General features: G+C 46.1%; 1 protein-coding gene across 1 annotated transcript; it reads right to left on the minus strand.

Moving 5' to 3' along the window:
• Positions 1-1,203: 1,203 nt before the first annotated feature.
• PACC1 (proton activated chloride channel 1) lies at positions 1,204-17,476 on the minus strand (the record flags this gene model as incomplete). The annotated part of the gene is made up of 7 exons (XM_057426952.1): positions 17,400-17,476; positions 13,402-13,498; positions 11,698-11,907; positions 10,100-10,254; positions 8,474-8,616; positions 2,066-2,210; positions 1,204-1,407 (listed from the first exon to the last, which is right to left on the minus strand). Coding segments are annotated over exons 1-7 (990 nt in total), but the record flags the coding sequence as incomplete, so codon positions are not given.
• Positions 17,477-19,392: the final 1,916 nt, after the last annotated feature.

Here is a 19,392-nt window from a genome sequence, read left to right on the forward strand (position 1 = left end):
ATGGATGGATGGATGGATGGATGGATGGATGGATGGATGGATGGATGGATGGATGGATGGATGGATGGATGGATGGATGGATGGATGGATGGATGGATGGATGGATGGATGGATGGATGGATGGATGGATGGATGGATGGATGGATGGATGGATGGATGGATGGATGGATGGATGGATGGATGGATGGATGGATGGATGGATGGATGGATGGATGGATGGATGGATGGATGGATGGATGGATGGATGGATGGATGGATGGATGGATGGATGGATGGATGGATGGATGGATGGATGGATGGATGGATGGATGGATGGATGGATGGATGGATGGATGGATGGATGGATGGATGGATGGATGGATGGATGGATGGATGGATGGATGGATGGATGGATGGATGGATGGATGGATGGATGGATGGATGGATGGATGGATGGATGGATGGATGGATGGATGGATGGATGGATGGATGGATGGATGGATGGATGGATGGATGGATGGGCGGGCCTTGACCAGAACACGATTTCTGCCAAAAGCCAAACACATCATCACCAGTATTCTTTCACTCCTGCCTGCCCTCTCAGGGATTTCACTGCACCATAAAGATGCCATCTCACTGCCACCTCAGTGTTGGTTTGCGGGGAGTGGGGGGGAATCACCTGTCCTGTTCTTGAAGATTCCCACCCAGGTCATCCAGTTATGGACTCTGGTTGACAGTTGACACCTGGGGCCATTTAAAACACAATGTATTGAGCAGGTTTCCTCTGCACACTTTGCCATTCTCTGTGGGGAAGGCAAAGCATCTGACCTCACCCTCAAAACCAGGACAAGATGTAGCTCACGTACTTCAGGCACACACACCACATTCAGTACCACATTCTAGTAACAAATACACGCTAGACCAGGCTGCTGCTGTTGTTCTGATGCAAGCCGAGGTTTCTTGCTTGTCAATTGGTCAAAGTCATTATATCAGTTTATTCAAGCACACTTCTTTAAGCAAAAATGTTCAGGCTTGACCTGAAGCTACCCTTTGCTGTAAGACACAGACATGCTTTTTCCTTAGCCACATGTACCTCCAGCTGCAAACAGAACACTGAGTATCCTCAAGCCAAGGAATGGCATCAGATGGTCCTGACTTCTGTAGAACATGCATTACTGGATATAAGAAAGAGCCTCAATTCACATTTCAGCAGTAACCTCTCACTCTTCCTCTGAATGAGGCCCCAGAGGCCTGTGCACACATAAACCATGAGCGTGGACACTCAGACAGCGGTTCAAGAAGGGACTTTAGAGTGTTACTCACATCTTGCACAGTCTGTATGAACGGATCTTTCCATTCGAATACCACAAAAAACAGCTGATCGCTTCTGGGTTTAGTTCCCTGGTCAATGTAGTTCACCACGCTGGTCTGGGCAGAGGGGAAAAGAGGAAACAAAGGTGCAGGTTACCTGATGCAGCGGTGCAATGAGTGCTGTGCAACAGAAAAGGCTTGGAAGAAGGTGAGAAGAGCAGACTGCTCTTCTGGTTTAGCCTTCCTCTATGTGGAACAGCGGGCTCCCAAAGTTTGGGAACAGATGTTTCTTCCACCTCTTGGTCAAACTCTTTTCCTATTTCTCAGCACTGTAACTTACCACTGTAACTCTTAGAGCACATAGGAGCTTTACCACCTTCTGTTTTCTGGTCCAACCCCTTTGCTGCAGCTCTACCCTGTATTTCTACAGCTCATCACCTATTTCCTGAGGTGTTTCACAAAGCCACATCAAGAGCCAAAAACACCAAGACATTGAGGCTTTTACAGAACCTCTCCGTGTTAAGGATGCAAGTAACTGTACAGCCAAACCTGCTCCCTGCTGCAAGGTGGAATGGATGCAGTGAAACAAAACCCAAGCTCCTGATGCTTCACTTAACCGGCCAACCCACCCTTCCTCCAACTCACATTGCTGTTTGCCCCAAGAACTGGTTCAGTTGGCCAGTTAGCATTGAAATCGTTGCAGTCACTAGTTCATAGCAAACTAAGATGTCCCAAAACACTCCTTCCGAGTGGTTGGCTGGGTTGTTTTTTTTACCTCTTGTTTGAATTCAACAGTCTCACTGCCATCTTCTTCTTTTGTTTTCACCAAGGACATCTTGACCCAAGTTCGAAAGCCTCCGGAAAACTTCCAGCTGGAATATGAACTTTCACAGTCCTTCATGAATTCTGCTTTTTCTGGACTAAAGGAAAAAGACCATTACTTCACTGGCCAAGCATGGGAGGTCCTGCTGCAGGCAGGAGAATGTCAGACCTACAGACACTTCAAAGCATGTTCAAAACCCAATTGCTAAAACTCGGCATATCTAAACCACTGTGAGCACTGATGTGATCAGTGACAGCACCTGCACTTGGGTTCTTAACTGCAGAAGAACATGAGTTACCTCGTGCCCTATCATCACCATGGGGTTCTGCCTCATCCCAGGGGTTGTTCTGCCTTATAGGGGGGTTCATTCTGCTCATTCTCTGGGACAAAGAGCAGAGCCAAGACCCCAGGAACAACTCACCCCAATGCAATAGGTGGAAGGAATTGCCTAGAGGCAGGGCAGGCTGCTTCCTCCCATTTCTGGGATGCAAATGAATGGGTGGCAATGCAGACATACTTAAAATACTTTGACATTTGTATTTGGTGTATTCGCATTATTTTGGTGTTATTTTTGCAATACCATGGCTGTTTTCCCAGTAGCCCCAGAACAGCAGGATTGCTTCGTGCCTTGTTTTTAAATACAGTGAGCATAAGCCATTTTAAGGCTTCCCTCATGCTGCAAGTGGCAAGGAGGTAGCTCCAAGGCATATCTGGTCTCCATCCTTCTCTATAAACTGCACAGGACACGGTGAATGACCCGTGCTGTTTACTTGGAGCTCCTCAGCACTGGGATTTCAGCCACTTTCACATCATCTCTATGAAATAAGACTGGCCCTGCAGCTGCTTTTCCAAGAAGGTTTCATTTGAAATGAAGGGGAAAACCACTGCAATGAGTCATGAACCATTAGAGCACAGAGTTGAGCTTTACTAAACATGGATTTCAGGCTGCAGAGATATATCAGCGTGCTCAAGACACGGGAAAGGGCTTTGACTCAGAGTAAATCCACCTTCCTAGGTGAAGAGTATAATTTGCTTCTACGACAGAAGGTCATAGAATCACAGACAGGTCTGGGCTGGAAAGAACCTTAAGATCATCCAGTTACAACCCCCTCCCCATGGGCAGGGACACCTTCCACTCGAGCGGGTTGCTCCAAGCCCCTGTGTCCAACCTGGCCCTGAGCACTGCCAGGGATGGGGCAGCCCCAGCTTCTCTGGGCACCCTGTGCCAGCGCCTCAGCACCCTCACAGGGAAGAGCTTCTGCCTTAGATCTAACCTGAACTTGCCCTGTTTCAGTTTGAAGCCATCACCCCTTGTCCTGTCGCTGCAGCCCCTGATGAAGAGTCCCTCTCCAGAATCCTTGTAGCCCCCTTTGGACACTGGAAGCTGCTCTGAGGTCTCCACGCAGCTTCTCTTCTCCAGGCTGAACAGCCTCAACGTTCTCAGCCTGTCTCCATGTGGGAAGTGCTGCAGCCCCTGAGCAACCTCGTGGCCTCCTCTGGACTTGCTCCAACAGCTCCGTGTCCTTCTTATGCTGAGGACACCAGCACTGCACACAGTGCTACAAGTGGGGTCTCACCAGGTGCATGACTGGGTCTGCTGGGAAATCAAAGCATTTTGGTCTTTCAGGGAAAAGATGGAAAGATGAAGAAAAGCCGAGCTAAAGCAGCAAGCTCTTGTCCCAGAGAACAGATCTGTCCTGTCCTAGCACTGACTGGATTTTTACATCTCTGAGTTGTGTGTTTGAAGGCCTGGCTGCAGAGCAATGGCTTTGCTAGATTTTGCCTTCCTATGAACGTGTGCGTGTTCAACTATTCAGCCCGAGCAGAATACCCGTCAGCATGTATTCTTTTTATCAGTGTGCACTATTGCTGCCTTGCAGACAAGGCATCTTGGTTTGCAGGAACAAACGGAACCCTGATCCCAGAAACTAAGGAAAAAGAAAAAAGACAGGAGAAGTAAAAATTCTGCATACAAACAGAAAGGAGAAGACTTCCTGGAAAGAAAAACTAAGATGCTTTGCCCATCAAGGCAGATGATATCCCAAGAGTGACTGTCCAAGTCAGCACTGTCTTTATATCTTTGTAACATTAGGTGCTTGTTTAGTGATCCCAACAGGATGGCAGGGCACCACAAGAAAGACGTGGGCAAAGCTAAAGTGAAAGCCCACTGCTCCTCACCATGCAAACCAATGACACAGGAAGATCTAATGTGACACTGATTTCTTCCCCCTGGGCTACGTGTATGGGTACAGCAGCAGCTGATGGGACAGAAGGAAGGGCAAAGCTTTGCCACTCAGGGGAACATACAGAATTAGCACCCTGCCAGCCAGTCATATGCCTAATGCCTGACTCAATACGGCACCCTAGAAAAGCTTTCCAAACCAACATGGAAAATTGAGGCAGGAAGTTACAACACAGAGTTGAAGGTTACAGCCACAACTTCAATGGTAGGCAGACAGCAGCAGTATACTTTGCCTTCAACTGTAATTGTAGGCTTGAAAAAGAAAGATTAATAATATCTTAGGAGAAGCTGTGGAGGAATGATCTCAGATGGGATCTCTTTGCGAGTGCCCATAATCCAGACCACTGCCAGAGTCAAAAGAGAGGCAAAAGCTTTGCATAAGTGATAGCAGAGGGCAAATAACACAGCTTAAACCCCAGACACATTAAATGAACATGATATAGGCACTTTAACCTGAAGATCAATTCTCCAGGCAGCTTCTTTTTACTCCTTTGCCCCAAAGACAACCTGCAGAGGCTGCACGTTTGTTTGTTGCATTCAGTAAGTTCTCTCTTACATGATCCTTTACATGAACGGAATACCCTGCACCAGGCTTCCCTGGGGCATTAACTGCACCTCAAAACCATGCCAGAATTCCCACATCACAGCAGGGAAAGGGACATGCACAAGGCCACTGCCTCACTCAGCCTACGCTCCCTGGTAACCACTGCCCATTGCGGACCGGTAACATCAGACCATGACAGATGGGATCTGTCCCAAAGGTGGAAGTCACGATCCCAGTTCTGGACTGGGGTGTAGCGCTGCAGTGCATCTTTCTCACACCGATCTCTATGGACCAACCCACGGGAGCCAGAGGCAGCTTAGGACACCCCACCAGCAGATTCCAAAGCACCAGCAAGAGCTAAACCCACAGACGAGTCAAATCCAGTTTGTGTTTATTGCCTTTGCTTTTCCCTAGGCTGAGAAGCCCTCAGCCAGCCATGGGGTCTAATGTAGGTTCTGATGGTACAGGACCAAAAGTTTTGGCCCTTCTATATTGTAACTTATTTCTCTGCACACAGCAATCCAGACCACAGACATGAACACGGAGCTTTGTTTCAACCCTTAAATAATCTCTGATCTGTTCAGACTGGTATTCACCATTTTACATGACCACAAGTTATTTTACAGGCTGTGCTAACAATAGTTTTGTCAGTAATGCGCTCAGAGAATTTTCCTCTTAAACCCATGCATTATACTAATGACAGTTCAGAAAAGGAACTTGTATTTTTAGCTACACTTTTTAGGGTTTCATTATTTCCTTCCCTCCAATTAATATGGTAAAGACAAGAGCTGCTGCTGGCTTAAAAACAGAAAGGAGAAGAAAGAAGCCAGTGGCTATATCCCTCCAACTCACAGGCCAACAATAGCACACAGTTCAGTGGTGTTCTGTGAAGGCCAGAACAAAACTAGCAGGCAGTGCCAGATTCACTGTAGTCTGTCCATCCAATTCTAACAGAAGACAATAAAACCCTTGACAGAAACAACTGGACCTTACTTGAGCCCTCATCGCTTGCTGTGCTTCAGAAAACAAAGATACAAATCTCTAGATGCCGTTTTTATTACTGCTTATGGCTGATGCTTGCAGCAGCCTTCACTCATGTGATTATTGCTATATAAAGCAAAGCAAGCTGCATGTAGTATTGTCTACACACACTGTGGTGTAGGTACAGCAAGACTCTTCTCACCAGTTTCAAGGGGGTTTGTATTGTGATTTAAGATGATGGAATCCCTGCACATACATTTTACAGCAGTCTGCCTGTCCAGCCCAACCTAAGTCCTTTGCAGCCCTGGCAAAAAGCTGTCGTGATGATAACGCAGGAGTTTTATAGCATGTATCTCAGCATCTTTAATAGCACTTTACATGAATTGCTGGACACAGTGCTAAGAATATTCTCACATAACCGGGGGGTGAGACACCTGCTCTGGAAAAAGTAGTCAACAGTAACCAGTAACTGAAGTTTTCAAGGCAGTATGGAAGGACACACAACAGCTCCTACATGCATCTTAGACTTTTCTCTTCTGCTAGAAGCTGGACAGGATGAGTACATTCCACTTATGCATCTGGTTTCAATTCAGAGTCAGGAGTAAAGGCAAACTTTCAACCTGACCTGCGCCTGTCCAGCTCCTGCCCTGGGATGCCACTCAGCAATATCCAATACTGAGCAAGACAAGCCACACAATTTGCACCAAGATTTGAAGGATGCTATAAAAGAGACCCTGCTGGCCTCCTGTGCACAACTGGTTCTCTTAACTGCATTTCACCTAGACATACAGAGCATTTACCACTAGGTTTAAAGGCCTACGTACCTTTGCTCAGTTTACCATTATCTGGGTCAGTTCAAAACCAGTTTCAACTCACATTCCTAACGCTTGCTACAAACAGGCACAAAGGATGTATCCTCAAATAGGCACCACCATTTCCTTCTCCCAGGCAGTTTACAGGCAGCTCTTACCAATTCACCTACACTGGCATAAACACAGCCTTGAAGCTAGGACTCTGCTGGACTGCTTACTGCTGTTTTGCATGTCCATCCTGTCTGTGCAGAACATGTGGCACAGGTGTTTGGGACAGCAGCATGCAGACTTGCAGCTTGCTTGCAGAAATACTGCCAGCTTAAATAGAACGTACATGTTTTAACTTGGGAAGAAGCAGCTCTTTAAAACGGCTTAGGTGCAAACTGATACAATGAGCACAGAAACAGGGCTTCCAAGACTTGGTTGTATGCACAGACCAAGCTGGGTCTTGGCAAGCTGACTCATTCTGCAAAGAGCCAAGAACCAGATGCAACACAACTGTGCCTTCTGTTCTGTGTTTCATGGGGTTGTGTCTCAGTGCTTGCATCCTGCAGTATAGAAAGAGCTGTGCATCTAGCCATACATACCACTAACTGCAGCACAGGCCACAAAACCTGAGAAAAAACAACACAAGAAGAACAGGTCGCACCTTTTACATCACTACTCTTAACTGGTATTTTTTCACCCTAAAACATCAATGCTTAAAATACCTGGAACATTAGCATTATATAAGGTGGTTTAGTACAGTTATAGAAAGTATTTAATGACTTAAGAGCTCTCCTTCACCGAAATAAGAATGCCTTGTAAAAAGCAAATTCATATAATTGGTTTCTGGCCACCCAGAGCTACTGTGACTGAACACTTCCAGTCTTTGCTCCATCTGAAACGCACCAGTACCATCATGTCCAAGACTCCAAAAACGCTTTTTTTACATTAAAATCTGCTAGTTCTCTTCCTCTCCTCACCTGATTCTGTTCTGCTTATGGCCTTTATTCCCTGTCCCTTTTTCACTGACCATCTGAATACTACCAAGTTAAGGCTTTCTATTAGGTCTCACTGTGACTAAGATCTTGACTAGCTTTTAATCTGCATTACAGAGAGAACAGCCCTTAACTATTTAATTTTTGCTTTAATTTAAATTCAAGTATGAAACTGACTCTCACAAAGCGTGTAAAAAGTGTGGGGCTTTCAAGAAAGGTCAAGACGGGATTTGAGTGGAGACCTCAGAGCAACTTCCAGTGTCTGAAGGGGGCTAGAAGGATGCTGGAGAGGGAATCTTCATCAGGGACTGCAGCGACAGGACAAGGGGTGATGGCTTCAAACTGAAACAGGGCAAGTTCAGGTTAGATCTAAGGCAGAAGTTCTCCCCTGTGAAAGTGGTGAGACTTGGAGAGCCTTGGGTGACAGCGTTTAGTGTGTGGTGCCCCTGCCCATGGCAGCGGGTTGGAACTGGGTGATCTTAAGTTGCTTTCCAACCCAAACTACTGTATGATTCTATGATTCCACTCCTGCTAAAATGAGAAGATGGATCTGTCACTCCAATGGCATCAATGCCAAACCAATAAAAAGCAAATTTGAAACCACACCTATGCAATTATCACATTCTGTAGAATCTTACAAAAACCTTGTAACGCAGAACAATACAGCCAAGCTTCCAGAGAAGTCACAACAAATCCATCTAGGGATCTGATCTCTGTCTGATTTGAGCTAAAAAGGCCCTGCTTTTACTAGTTTTGTTGCAGCTAGTTTAATGCAGTTAACAGGCTCAGCCCTTCACATACCTGTTGATGAACTCTTCGAAAGAAGAGAACAGAAGGTAGTCAATGGCACTAAAATCCTGGTCTGTTCCATTTAAATGAAACTGCAAAAACACCAGTTCCTTTTTCTTCACATCACGAGGGCCTTGAACAACCAAAGCATACTTCTGTAAGCAAACAGAGAGGTGGTGAGAGTACCAAAGGAATCCTCATGTCCTGTTCATGAATTTGCCATCTGTCACTAATACTGTATAGAGATCTAACACACATTGAGATTTTCTTGGCTGCTACTAAGTATGCCCCTACTACAACACTTAAGAATGCCAGTTGGATCCCTCCTTTCAGTTTAAGGATAAAGCCTTTACATCACCATTTAGTGTTTTCCTAAGAAATCAGCTTTAGTTTGTATCAGAGTCCTTTGAATTCATGTGGAACCTGCATTCTGCAGGACAATCCAAGCTGTTTAGAGCAGTAAAGTCTACAGACTTTCAGCTCTTGACATGAAACAAGTCAATGTGGAGTCTAGTGTTGAGAAGAACATCAGGCTTCTGATGTGAAATGGAGGAACAGTTTCGCAGCCCCCAGCACCTCAAGTAAGCTGCCAAAAGAAAAAAAAACCACAACAACAAATGCTGGCAGGCAAAATACAACTTAATGTAGTGCAGGCATCATATCAAACAGCAAGCTGTTGCTTGCAAAAGGACTTAAGACAGTGTGAACAGGACTCTATGTGGTTCAGAGGTCTCTGCCTCCAGTGTCTCTCCATTCCTCTGCAGGACTAGAGCTTATTGGATGAGCAAGCTCCTACATGAATGTACCACACAGCACAAAATGCAGGTCCTTCATTTGCTAAAACATGCAAAAAGAGCATGTGAGTGGCAGAAATTAGACTTGCACCTAGAGTATTACTTTCACATACACTAAGGAGCCGCTTCCCTTAAGAAAGAAACGGTGACTAAACAAAAGGCAAAACATGAAGAGGAAATAGCTGACTAAATGGGTACCTACAGAATTTGCTTGTTCACACTTAGTTGCCTTCAAAAAAACCTGAGCAATTCATTTAGAAATGCATATTTAAGACTTCATTTTTTTCAGCATTTATTTATACAGAAGCTAGACTGCATTTTTAAGGGCGCTTTAAGACAGGCTGTCACTCAGTGTACCCATTTTATTGGCTCACGGCATTTCAGTGTAATGAAACGCTTGGTGCCCAGTTACAATTCTTCCAAATGTGACAAAAATAGTGCCTAATTCCCAGCAAACATACAAAAAGAGATAAGCTCTCCCGCTTTAAGAGAACAACTGCTCCTGCTTTCAATCAAAGCCAGATTTACTATATCAAGGAGCATGCTTGGCTGTTCATTTAGGAGAGGAATGAAGCGAGAGTTTCATTGTGAAAAATGACTTATTTTGTCCCATTCAGGCTTTCATGCTGCACACCCCCACTGACAGCTGATGTTCCATAACACACACACTGACTGGGGTCTTTTACATTTCTGAGAACAAAAGGACAGATGGCTTGAAAAAAAAGAAATAGAAGCAAGGATTTTTTGCAGCACTCAGTAAGTATTTTTACTTCCAAATATCATTAGGAGCAGAACACCCTCCCTCCCCCAAATGAGCTTTGTTGTATTGTATTATTATTATTACCATAGATTGATTAGTAAAAGGATCTGTGTAGTTGATTCTCCGAGTGGTGCAGTCAATGTCTCCTGGCTGACCTGGATTGATCAGAGGTGGAATGTGATCATAGTAATGATGCTTGCAGCTCAGCAGCTGAGCCTTGCCTGGATAAAAGGCAATACCTGTTTGGGGAGAGAAAGAAAAACATTCATATATACCATAAACCTACTACTTCAGACCAAAGTCTGCACACTTTAAGAACCTCAGTCACCTCAGCTGTAGAAGGCTAGCAAAACACAAGGCCCAAAACCAAAACTCCTTTTACACCACGTATGTCACATTTATTATTGGAAACAAGCTTGCCTGAAGATAATCTAGACCAACTACCAAAAAACCCCTGTGATTTGAAGTATTAGATGATTAACCCACCCAACCGAGGTGACCTGTCCGGCAGGGACCCCTGACAATACTTTTTGGATTTATATGCATGTTGCTCTATTGCCTTAAGTGACATTTGCTTCCCATTGCTGTATGAAAACCTCATATGAGGAAAAATCCAAAGGGGAAGTGGTGGCGACCCTGCTCTTACAGTTAGATCCTCATGGTCCGAATGCTGGATCTATTTACAGAGCTGAGCCTAACTGACTATATAGAAAAACAACTACAGGAATATGGCAACAACTCGAAACACCTTTCAGCCACAATTACACATGTAAAATGCGGTATCACTTCAAATGAATGTAATTTTTAAGCTGGAAACTGCCCTACGACTGTTTGAGCTGCACTTGCTACCACAGTAGCTACCACAGTAGCTCTATTTATGAATGGTTACTGGATAATTTAAAAAGATAATAACAATAGATAGCATTATTCCCAAATGCTTCTGTGGCGTAATCCCTCCTGCGAGCTGCAACCCAGTTTTCTGATGCCACACTGCATTTTGATGCCAACATTGTTCCCTGCAGTCACATCCCACTTGCACTGCCTACTGACGTAATACCAAGTTGTAAACAATGCACAACAGAAGCAGAAAGTGGCACTGTGGTTGTTTTGGGGTTGGTTTGAGAAATTCACCTTCTTTACTGTCAACAGCATCTCACTGTCCAGTGCAGCACCAAGTCATGATACACGTCCTATGTGCTACCCTGTTTGAACAATACAAGTCTGGGACTATTTCCATAAGGAATTACCTCCTTTCTCTAAAAGAAGACAAATTCTAGAGTCTGCAAACACTTTTTATCTATGAAATGTTGCCTAACACTCCACCCCAAAGAAGCAGTAAATGCTCTATCCCTGGCAGTGTTCAAGGTCACACTAGAAAGAGCCTTGGGCAACCTGGTCTAGTGTGAGGTGTCCCTGCCCATGGCAGGGGGTTGGAACTGGATGATCTTAAGGTCCTTTCCAACCCAAGCCATTCTACGATTCTATGAAAGCTCCCAAAATCTCCCATACAATATTAACATTTCAGTGCAAAGTCAACACAACAGAGATTAAAAAACACAGGGAAGTGAAAGACCTGGGTCAAAGCATTAGAACCACTCTGGAGAATCAACACCAAACATTTAAAGCCATCTAAGATAAATGTGAACATCGACTTAACCCATTTAGTTTGTTACCACTCTTACCAGGTGCATCATACAAGGACACTTCCTTGTAAGAGACAGACATCACTGGATGCTTGAGCTTCTCCCTGAAGTCACTGATGGTTTGATAGACAAGGAACACAGCTACAGCCATGAGCAGCAGATAAATAAACAGGAGAATTACTGAAAAAACATTCTTTAGGCAGGTCTTGCTGAAACGCAAAGAAGGGGCAGTGGTGCCCAGTTCACTATCTGGAACCAAACAGAATATGGATTAGGGCTTCAAAATACAGATACATGGGCTCAGTTTGTGAAGCATGAATTTAGAGATAAATCACACAAGGAAAGTAACCCTCAAAATTGGCTTGATTTAAAAAAAAAACCTACAACTATTACTGGTTTTGATGATGAGACAGACGCTTCCTTCTCAAGCATGAGCTATAGTCATCCACAGCTTGTGCCTCTTTTTCACTAGCTGAATTTGGCACTGTGCTTCAGGACACGGCAGGCAGGAAACAAGGGTTGTTTTCAAGAAGGACAACTCAGAAGCAAAGTTCAAAGTTCGTAAGGGGAAAAAAAAAGTCTGTTGATAGTCAATCTTTCCTCCTAGAAAAAGTAACTCCTTTTTCCCCCTCCCAGTCTGAAGTGACTCTTACACATGCAGTATATGCATCAACAGAGAGATTTAATATTGCAGTGCTATACCCACAGCTATGACCACAGAAGTCACTAGATATTTGTTACCCTCTAGTCCATAAGCTGTGTGTACTACAGGAAGTTTCACAGTCTCCTTGCCCTCCAAGCTTATTCTCTGAAGATCTTCACATTAGTTTCACTTCAACACAGACACTGCTTTCCCCATCCTCCTTGCATTCACTGTTTCTTTTGCCAACACTTTTAAGGAAAATGCTCATGTGCTCCTGATTTACACACCATGTTTTGACCGTAAGCATTAAAACATATAAAAGGAGATAAGTAGGCATATTTTATGCTGCCTCTTCTGTGTAGTGTAATTTAATGAGTCAGGCCCTGCCACATTCTGCCCTTCAACTGTAATAGCATGGTTTGGCGTTCGTTCTTTACCACAGCAAACACCAACCTTTTAGTAAATCCTACTGAACACATAACCTCTTACCATAGTCACATATGCATTCCCAAGAGATCACAGCCAAGGAAATTAGGACACTAATATGCAAAAAATTGCACTTTGGAAACAAGTATGTCTCGAGCAGCTGTAAAGCATTTAGACAATACTCACCTCAGCTTGCCTTATCTTAATGCCTACACCTGAGCTGCAATCAGCCCACTTAGCACTGTCCTCACCCTCCAAAGCAGGTCTGAACAGTCTAACTAAAATCTGTGTAAAAGCACATCTGTTCAATATCACATCTTGCTCACGTGAACCTGGCACAGACTCTACTTGCAATCCACTGCAACTCAGGAAAGATACAGCATAAAGGAAGAAGACCTACCGAGCTAGCTCAGAACCAGATATGCTCAGTCTTCTTTGACTGAGCACAGTTCATGATGGAGAAGTGTTCTCACCTCAATCTTTGGAAAGCTCCTGGGCTTATTCCACAAATAAGTAATTTAGCAGTTTATTCCCCCAAATAAGTATTTTAGTGGCTTGTTTGCTTTCAGAAGTGCAATAAAAAAGATAAATACAACAAACCACAACCAAATCCATACACAGAAGCAGCTTATCAGGCACTTAAAATGGGTAATTTCTGACTCAGTAGATCTCACCTGGTAGAATAACAGAGCTGGCATCTTCATGCACTTCCATCTCTCCTTCTCTCTCATCTGTTGGGTTTTCAGACGCTCGCTCCACATCTTCACTCAGCTGTGTAGTTAAAACAGTGGTTCAATTTCCAAACATGCTCTCAACTCGTAATTGCTGGAATTTCTATGGTACAAATAAAAGAGGCTCCAACTAACCAAACACACAAGAACACGCCCCCAGTTCAAGAGCACCCAACATCTGCTCCACTTGTGAACTAGAGCCACATTTACATAGACCTACAGCTAAAAACGTAAGTGACTTGCTGCAAAAAGAGAACCGGCACATTAAATTTAACCTACTTCTACCCTGCCACTTCACCAATAACATCACCATTTCTTTCAAGATCAAAGCAATTGTTTCCCTGGCAGCTTCAGCTCACTTTAAACCCCAAATTAGGACAATGTCCTCTGAAATAAGCAGGAACTTCATCACTCAACAATGTAGTTTTAGGCATAGACAAACCACAGCACATACCAGCACACAAAGCATTAGCACATCTTAGGAAAGAGATGCAAAAAGAGCGAGTTGCATTTTGACAGGTATTAGGACAAGCAACTCAAATGCAGCCTCAGCCACACAGGTAGTGGGTCATTACAAGACAACAGTCGAACATCTCTACATTTCTGGTCCTTAGTTGAGCTCACTATACATATTATTAAATATTAGTGGTTATGCAACTAACTGTTCTTACACTCCTTCCAAAACCAGATGTTTTCTTGTTTTGCTATTCAGATTTCTGGGCCCAAACTGCCAAGACGCTGCTGTCAAATGCAGCGGCTTGTCACATCAGAGAGGCACCACAGGAGATCGTGAAGCATTAGACTTTATATATATATGAAGTATCTCCTGTATGTTTTCCAAATCTCTTTTGTGGCAGGGACTGACAAACAAGTTACAGCAAGGCAAACCTTCCACATCATGTGCTGCACGGTAACTGTCCAAGATGTTTAGATTTGGATTTAGACTCAGCATCACCTACATCACTAGATAAGAAAGATTAGCTTTGTTCCCACTTCAAGGAAAACGGGGGCACAGTTGATGCAGCAGCCACACCGACTGCTATTAAATCTCACACCCCCAACTTACTCAACAGTAACGCACGTGTATCCATAAGGAAGTGCTTTTATTTCACCCAACTTCAATTCAGTATTGAAACCATCATTATTCCATTAACAAACCATCATTTGCACTTATTAGGAAAGAGTCCACTCCTTTTACGTCTTCGCAGTCTGATGTAAAGTCTCCATCACCTCCTGCTGGATTCCTGTGTTGATTTCCACCATCCAAAGCAAGTTGAAAGCAGTTACCCAGTTGTTTTTAAATGCTTTGTACATAAATAAGGCATGGTTTCCCATGTGTGAAGCATGGAGCAAACAGGTAACTAATAGGCTAAACTCATCTCACTTGCAGGACACTCAGTAGGGTCCAGTAGGAGATATTTTATGGAGATAAGTAAAAAAAGTAAGGAAAAATTAACATCCTGCTCCTTTCTGCAGAAACACACAAACCAGTTCTATTTGTTTACCTGACCCAAAATAAGCTATTCTGACACAAGAAGAATGATTCCTGAACCTCCTGTACTGGTTAGGCTGAATCACCAAACAAAGCAGTTCAAATTACACTCATGCAAATCCCTTACACACAGCTGATCCAAAAGGTTTGTAACATCAGTTATAAAGTCACTGCTGTTTCTCAGCTGACTCCATCACCTCTCTGGTTCAGTCACAGTTCCCAATGCACAGGCACCTCATCAACTGAGGGTATGTAGAGGATAAGTGAGTTCTGCTCAGGACAACAAGGAGATCCCAGCACCTGTTCAAACACCACAATGTGCCACATCTCTTATCCTCTTCAAGACACAGAACAAAAACTCAGAAAAGCTAACCTTTCAGTATTCATTAGAAACGAACCAAAACCCTAACCAACATGCAACTATGGTTTCTTATCTCTCTTCACAGGGCAGACATGGTTTCATAAGCTTTTCGCACATAAAGCCAGGGGAAGAAAGCTAGTCAAAAGCAGGAGTGCCAACATTGCCTGATTCACAGTGAGGAGGTTCAGCTGATGTGTAAGACCTCTAAAACCAACTAATGCCACTGCAACACTGAACACCTGACTTGACAAGAAGTTGCACAAACCGGCTGAGGCCACCAGGAGCCTAGTGCTGCTCCTGGCTCAGCTACCATGTTCTAAGCAAACAGATGCCATAAGGCACACAGCAGCACAGACCTACAAACCTAATAGCTCACAGGCACACTCAGCTACAACCTCATAGCGACAGGAAGCACAGCATGACAGGTTCTTCACACTTGACAGAATCCCCACATCAAGGCAAAGAACATCAGTGAAGCTGGTATATGCCAGCAGTGCTCACCCTCACAGGCTAGCTCTTCCCACATCCTACTTTTGGCAAAGAGGTGAAGCATGGCGCAGAAGGAACACAAACTTGCAGGATAGTTAAACTTGCAATAGGATGCACATATGATAGGATGTCAAGAGCAGGAAGGGCATGGAACAGACCTTTGTTCAGCATTCCTCTGGGCTCAGCACTTACAGCTGGAACAAAAGCAGGAGCCTGCCTGTGACCTGGCAGCTCCTTTTCATGGCTGCACATAGAAAAGCACTGAACAAAGAGAAGATCAGAAAAGGCAATTCCAGACATTTGAGCATCCCTGCTAGGGACAGGAGCATCACAGACTGGCCCAGATGCTGGAGAAGGGATGGAAACACAGCCACTGCACTTACACAGCATCTAGACTCGCGGCATAGCATCTGGGACAATCCCTAACATATGGAGCAGTGTCAGTCCTGGCTGATACACATGGTAGAAGCGTAGCATGCATAGCCACACTTTAGGCATCACCGTGACTTCATTAACCCTCTCAAGTACCTTCCCTACATGCAAGCTCTTACGTGAGTTAATTTCATCCTGATAACCATGGATAAAACCATCCTTCTGGATAAAACTCTTAAATAAAAGAACTTGTCCACACAGGTTTTTTGCTGCTCCACTGATACATCACCTTCCAATGCCTTCTAGCCTCGCACAAAGACCGGAAGATGAAACTAAACAGACACTACTAAATTAAAAAAAGAACAAGGGGTGATGGGTTCAAACTGAAACAGGCCAAGTTCAGGTTAGATCTGAGGCAGAAGTTCTTCCCTGTGAGGGTGCTGAGGCGCTGGCACAGGGTGCCCAGAGAAGCTGCGGCTGCCCCATCCCTGGCAGTGTTCAAGGCCAGGTTGGACACAGGGGCTTGGAGCAACCTGCTCTAGTGGAAGGGGTCCCTGTCCGTGGCAGGGGTTGGAACTGGAGGAGCTTTAGGGTCACTTCAACCCAAACTATTCTGGGATTCCATGATTCTATATTAAAACAGAGCCCCAGACCACCCATCACATGCAGAGGAAGGCAAACATCTGCACTCGTTTCGCCTTCAAGATGCAAACAAAAGCGCTCTGCTGCAAGTCTCTATCGCTATGGAACTTGGCACCAACAGCTCGTATCCCTAGCACGAGCGATAGGAACGAGCCCGTACATTGATATGCAAACCACGGGCTGCCTCGGGCTCAGGAGGATAATGCGGCTTCAGTGGCGTGTGCGACAGCTCCGGTACCAAAGCGCTTCTCACGCCCGACAGACGCCCTCCTGGCCATGGAAACCCCATCGAGGGAGCCCACCGGCCGCTGTACCCAGCTCATGCTCTTAGAGAGCCGCTGCCTGTCGTTTTAACCACGCTGAAGGCTAAAACATGACAACGAGCGTGCCCGGAGCACCCGCCTTTCTGCGAGTGCCGGTGCAGTCACTGGGACTGCACCAGCCGGGGGACAGCACATCCCTCACCCCCCGAGCCCACAGCGACAGCGCTCGGCAAGCCCTGGGTAGGGTACTGCTGCCCAGAGGGGCTGCCCCGGCCCATTCCGTCGGGTCACCGGCCGCTAGCCCTGCCCCGGCCCCTCGTACCTCCTGGTAGGATGCGGAGATCTCGGGTCTCAGCATGGCATCGCCGGGTCGCGGCGGCAGCGCGGCCAGGCCGGGCCGGGCCGGACCATGCCACGCCAGGCCGAGCCGAGCCGCCCGGGCAGGGCCACGCAGGCGCCCGGACCCACCGCCCGCTCTCCGGCTGCTTCCCGCCCCGCGGCCTCGGCCTCGGCTCAGCGCCGCGGGAGCTGCTGGGAGGTGTAGTCCAACCGCGTTGATGGCCGCCTAGCTCTGCGGAGGGCCGGGCCATTCCTGCCCAGCTCCCTCGCCTTAGGCAGCGCAGAGCCGCCCAGTGCAGCGCGAGTGCTCCTCACCCGAGTAACCGGGGTTTGCAGGGTTTATAGTGAACGCTGTGAGACCCCTCCTGCAGCCCTGATCCAGCTCCGGGGCAACAGCACTAGAGGGACGTGGAGCTGCTGGAGCGAGCCCAGAGGAGGCCACGGAGATGCTGCGAGGGCTGGAGCAGCTCTGCTCTGGAGCCAGGCTGAGAGAGCTGGGCTGGGGCAGCCTGGACAAGAGAAGGGGAGGCCTTAGAGCAGCTCCAGTGCCTAAAGGGGTTCCAGGAAACCTGGAGAGGGGCTTTGGACAAGGGCCTGTAGGGACAGGCCAAGGGGAATGGCTTTAACCTGCCCGAGGGGAGACCGAGATGAGCTCTTAGGCAGAAGCTCTTCCCTGTGAGGGTGCTGAGGCGCTGGCACAGGGTGCCCAGAGAAGCTGTGGCTGCCTCATCCCTGGCAGTGTTCAAGGCCAGGTTGGACACACAGGCTTGGAGCAACCTGCTCTAGTGGAAGGTGTCCCTGCCCGTGCCAAGGATTGGAACTGGATGAGCTTTAAGGTCCCTTCCAACCCAAATCAGGCTGTGATTTTCTCTGCTGAGGACATGGAAGTGCACTCTGTGGTGACAGGGAAAAGAGTCTCCACACCACACACTTCACAACGTGAATTGTCCTATGCAAGAATGAACTCGATGGAAAAAGCCATTTAAACCCTTCCTGCCAGCTCTCCCCAGGATGCACACAATTCATGGTTTTGTTCGTTTTTCACTGCTCAGGGCTGTTTGCAGAACACCAAACCAACGGACACACCTGGCAAGCAGACAGAGCTTCTGCAGGGCTCCTGTGAAGCCTCAACTGTGCTACACTAGCCCAGCAGTGGCAGCAATGGGGTGCTCTGTGAAGATAAAAGCCAAAACCACATGTGAGCTGACTCATGGGCCACCGATCCACAAATACCTACACAGCTATTTTTCCTTCCCAGCACAGAAGTAATTGGCAACGTTTCATCACTGGGAAAAGTATGCACAACATTTCTTGCATTGAGACACAACACTGTAGAGGAGCTGCTCAGACCTTTTCCCTATGCCTAAGACCCACACCTCTAAGTTAATAACTAAGGTTTGAAGTCTTTTGACAACAGCAATGCTAATATACAGCTTCTCCTTTCAGAAGGAAAACGTTTTAGTTCTTGTTACTTGATTTTCAGATGTCAGTGGTTCAAAGGCAGGCTGTAACTGAGCCCCAAATCACTAACACCTCAGGCAGCTGTTGGTTAGTATTCAGCACCTGCACTAATAATTATTACAGAATACAAGGTAAATCTATAATGTGATTGAACCAAACCGACGAATTAGACTTTGCCTCTTTCCCAGCAGTACGGGGCTCTGTGGAATGCCACAGAGGGGATTGGCAGGCAGAGCAAATCCAGAGCTCTGCATGTAATGGGAGCATTCATGAACTGTTTGGTCCAAAGGCTTCAAGGTCCTTTTTCTGCCTTGTAGTGTGTGGAGTCAGCACATGGACGTGATGGACAGCCAGGATGAGAAGCCCGTTGTGAAGCCCAGGTGTTTAGGCAATGTAGGCAAACTTTGTTGCTTAAGGAGAATCACAGGAACAACCACATAGGAGCAACACTTGGCTTGTAACACCAGCTTCAGCCTGCGGCAGTCGGCTCCCTCATGGAGCTGCCTGGTTCCGCA

The sequence above is a fragment of the Pezoporus wallicus genome, unplaced genomic scaffold (genome assembly GCF_028554395.1).
Source record: "Pezoporus wallicus isolate ANWC-B61680 ecotype Strahan unplaced genomic scaffold, APGP_CSIRO_Pwel_v1 contig_14755, whole genome shotgun sequence".
In the NCBI taxonomy this organism is placed as follows: domain Eukaryota; kingdom Metazoa; phylum Chordata; class Aves; order Psittaciformes; family Psittacidae; genus Pezoporus; species Pezoporus wallicus.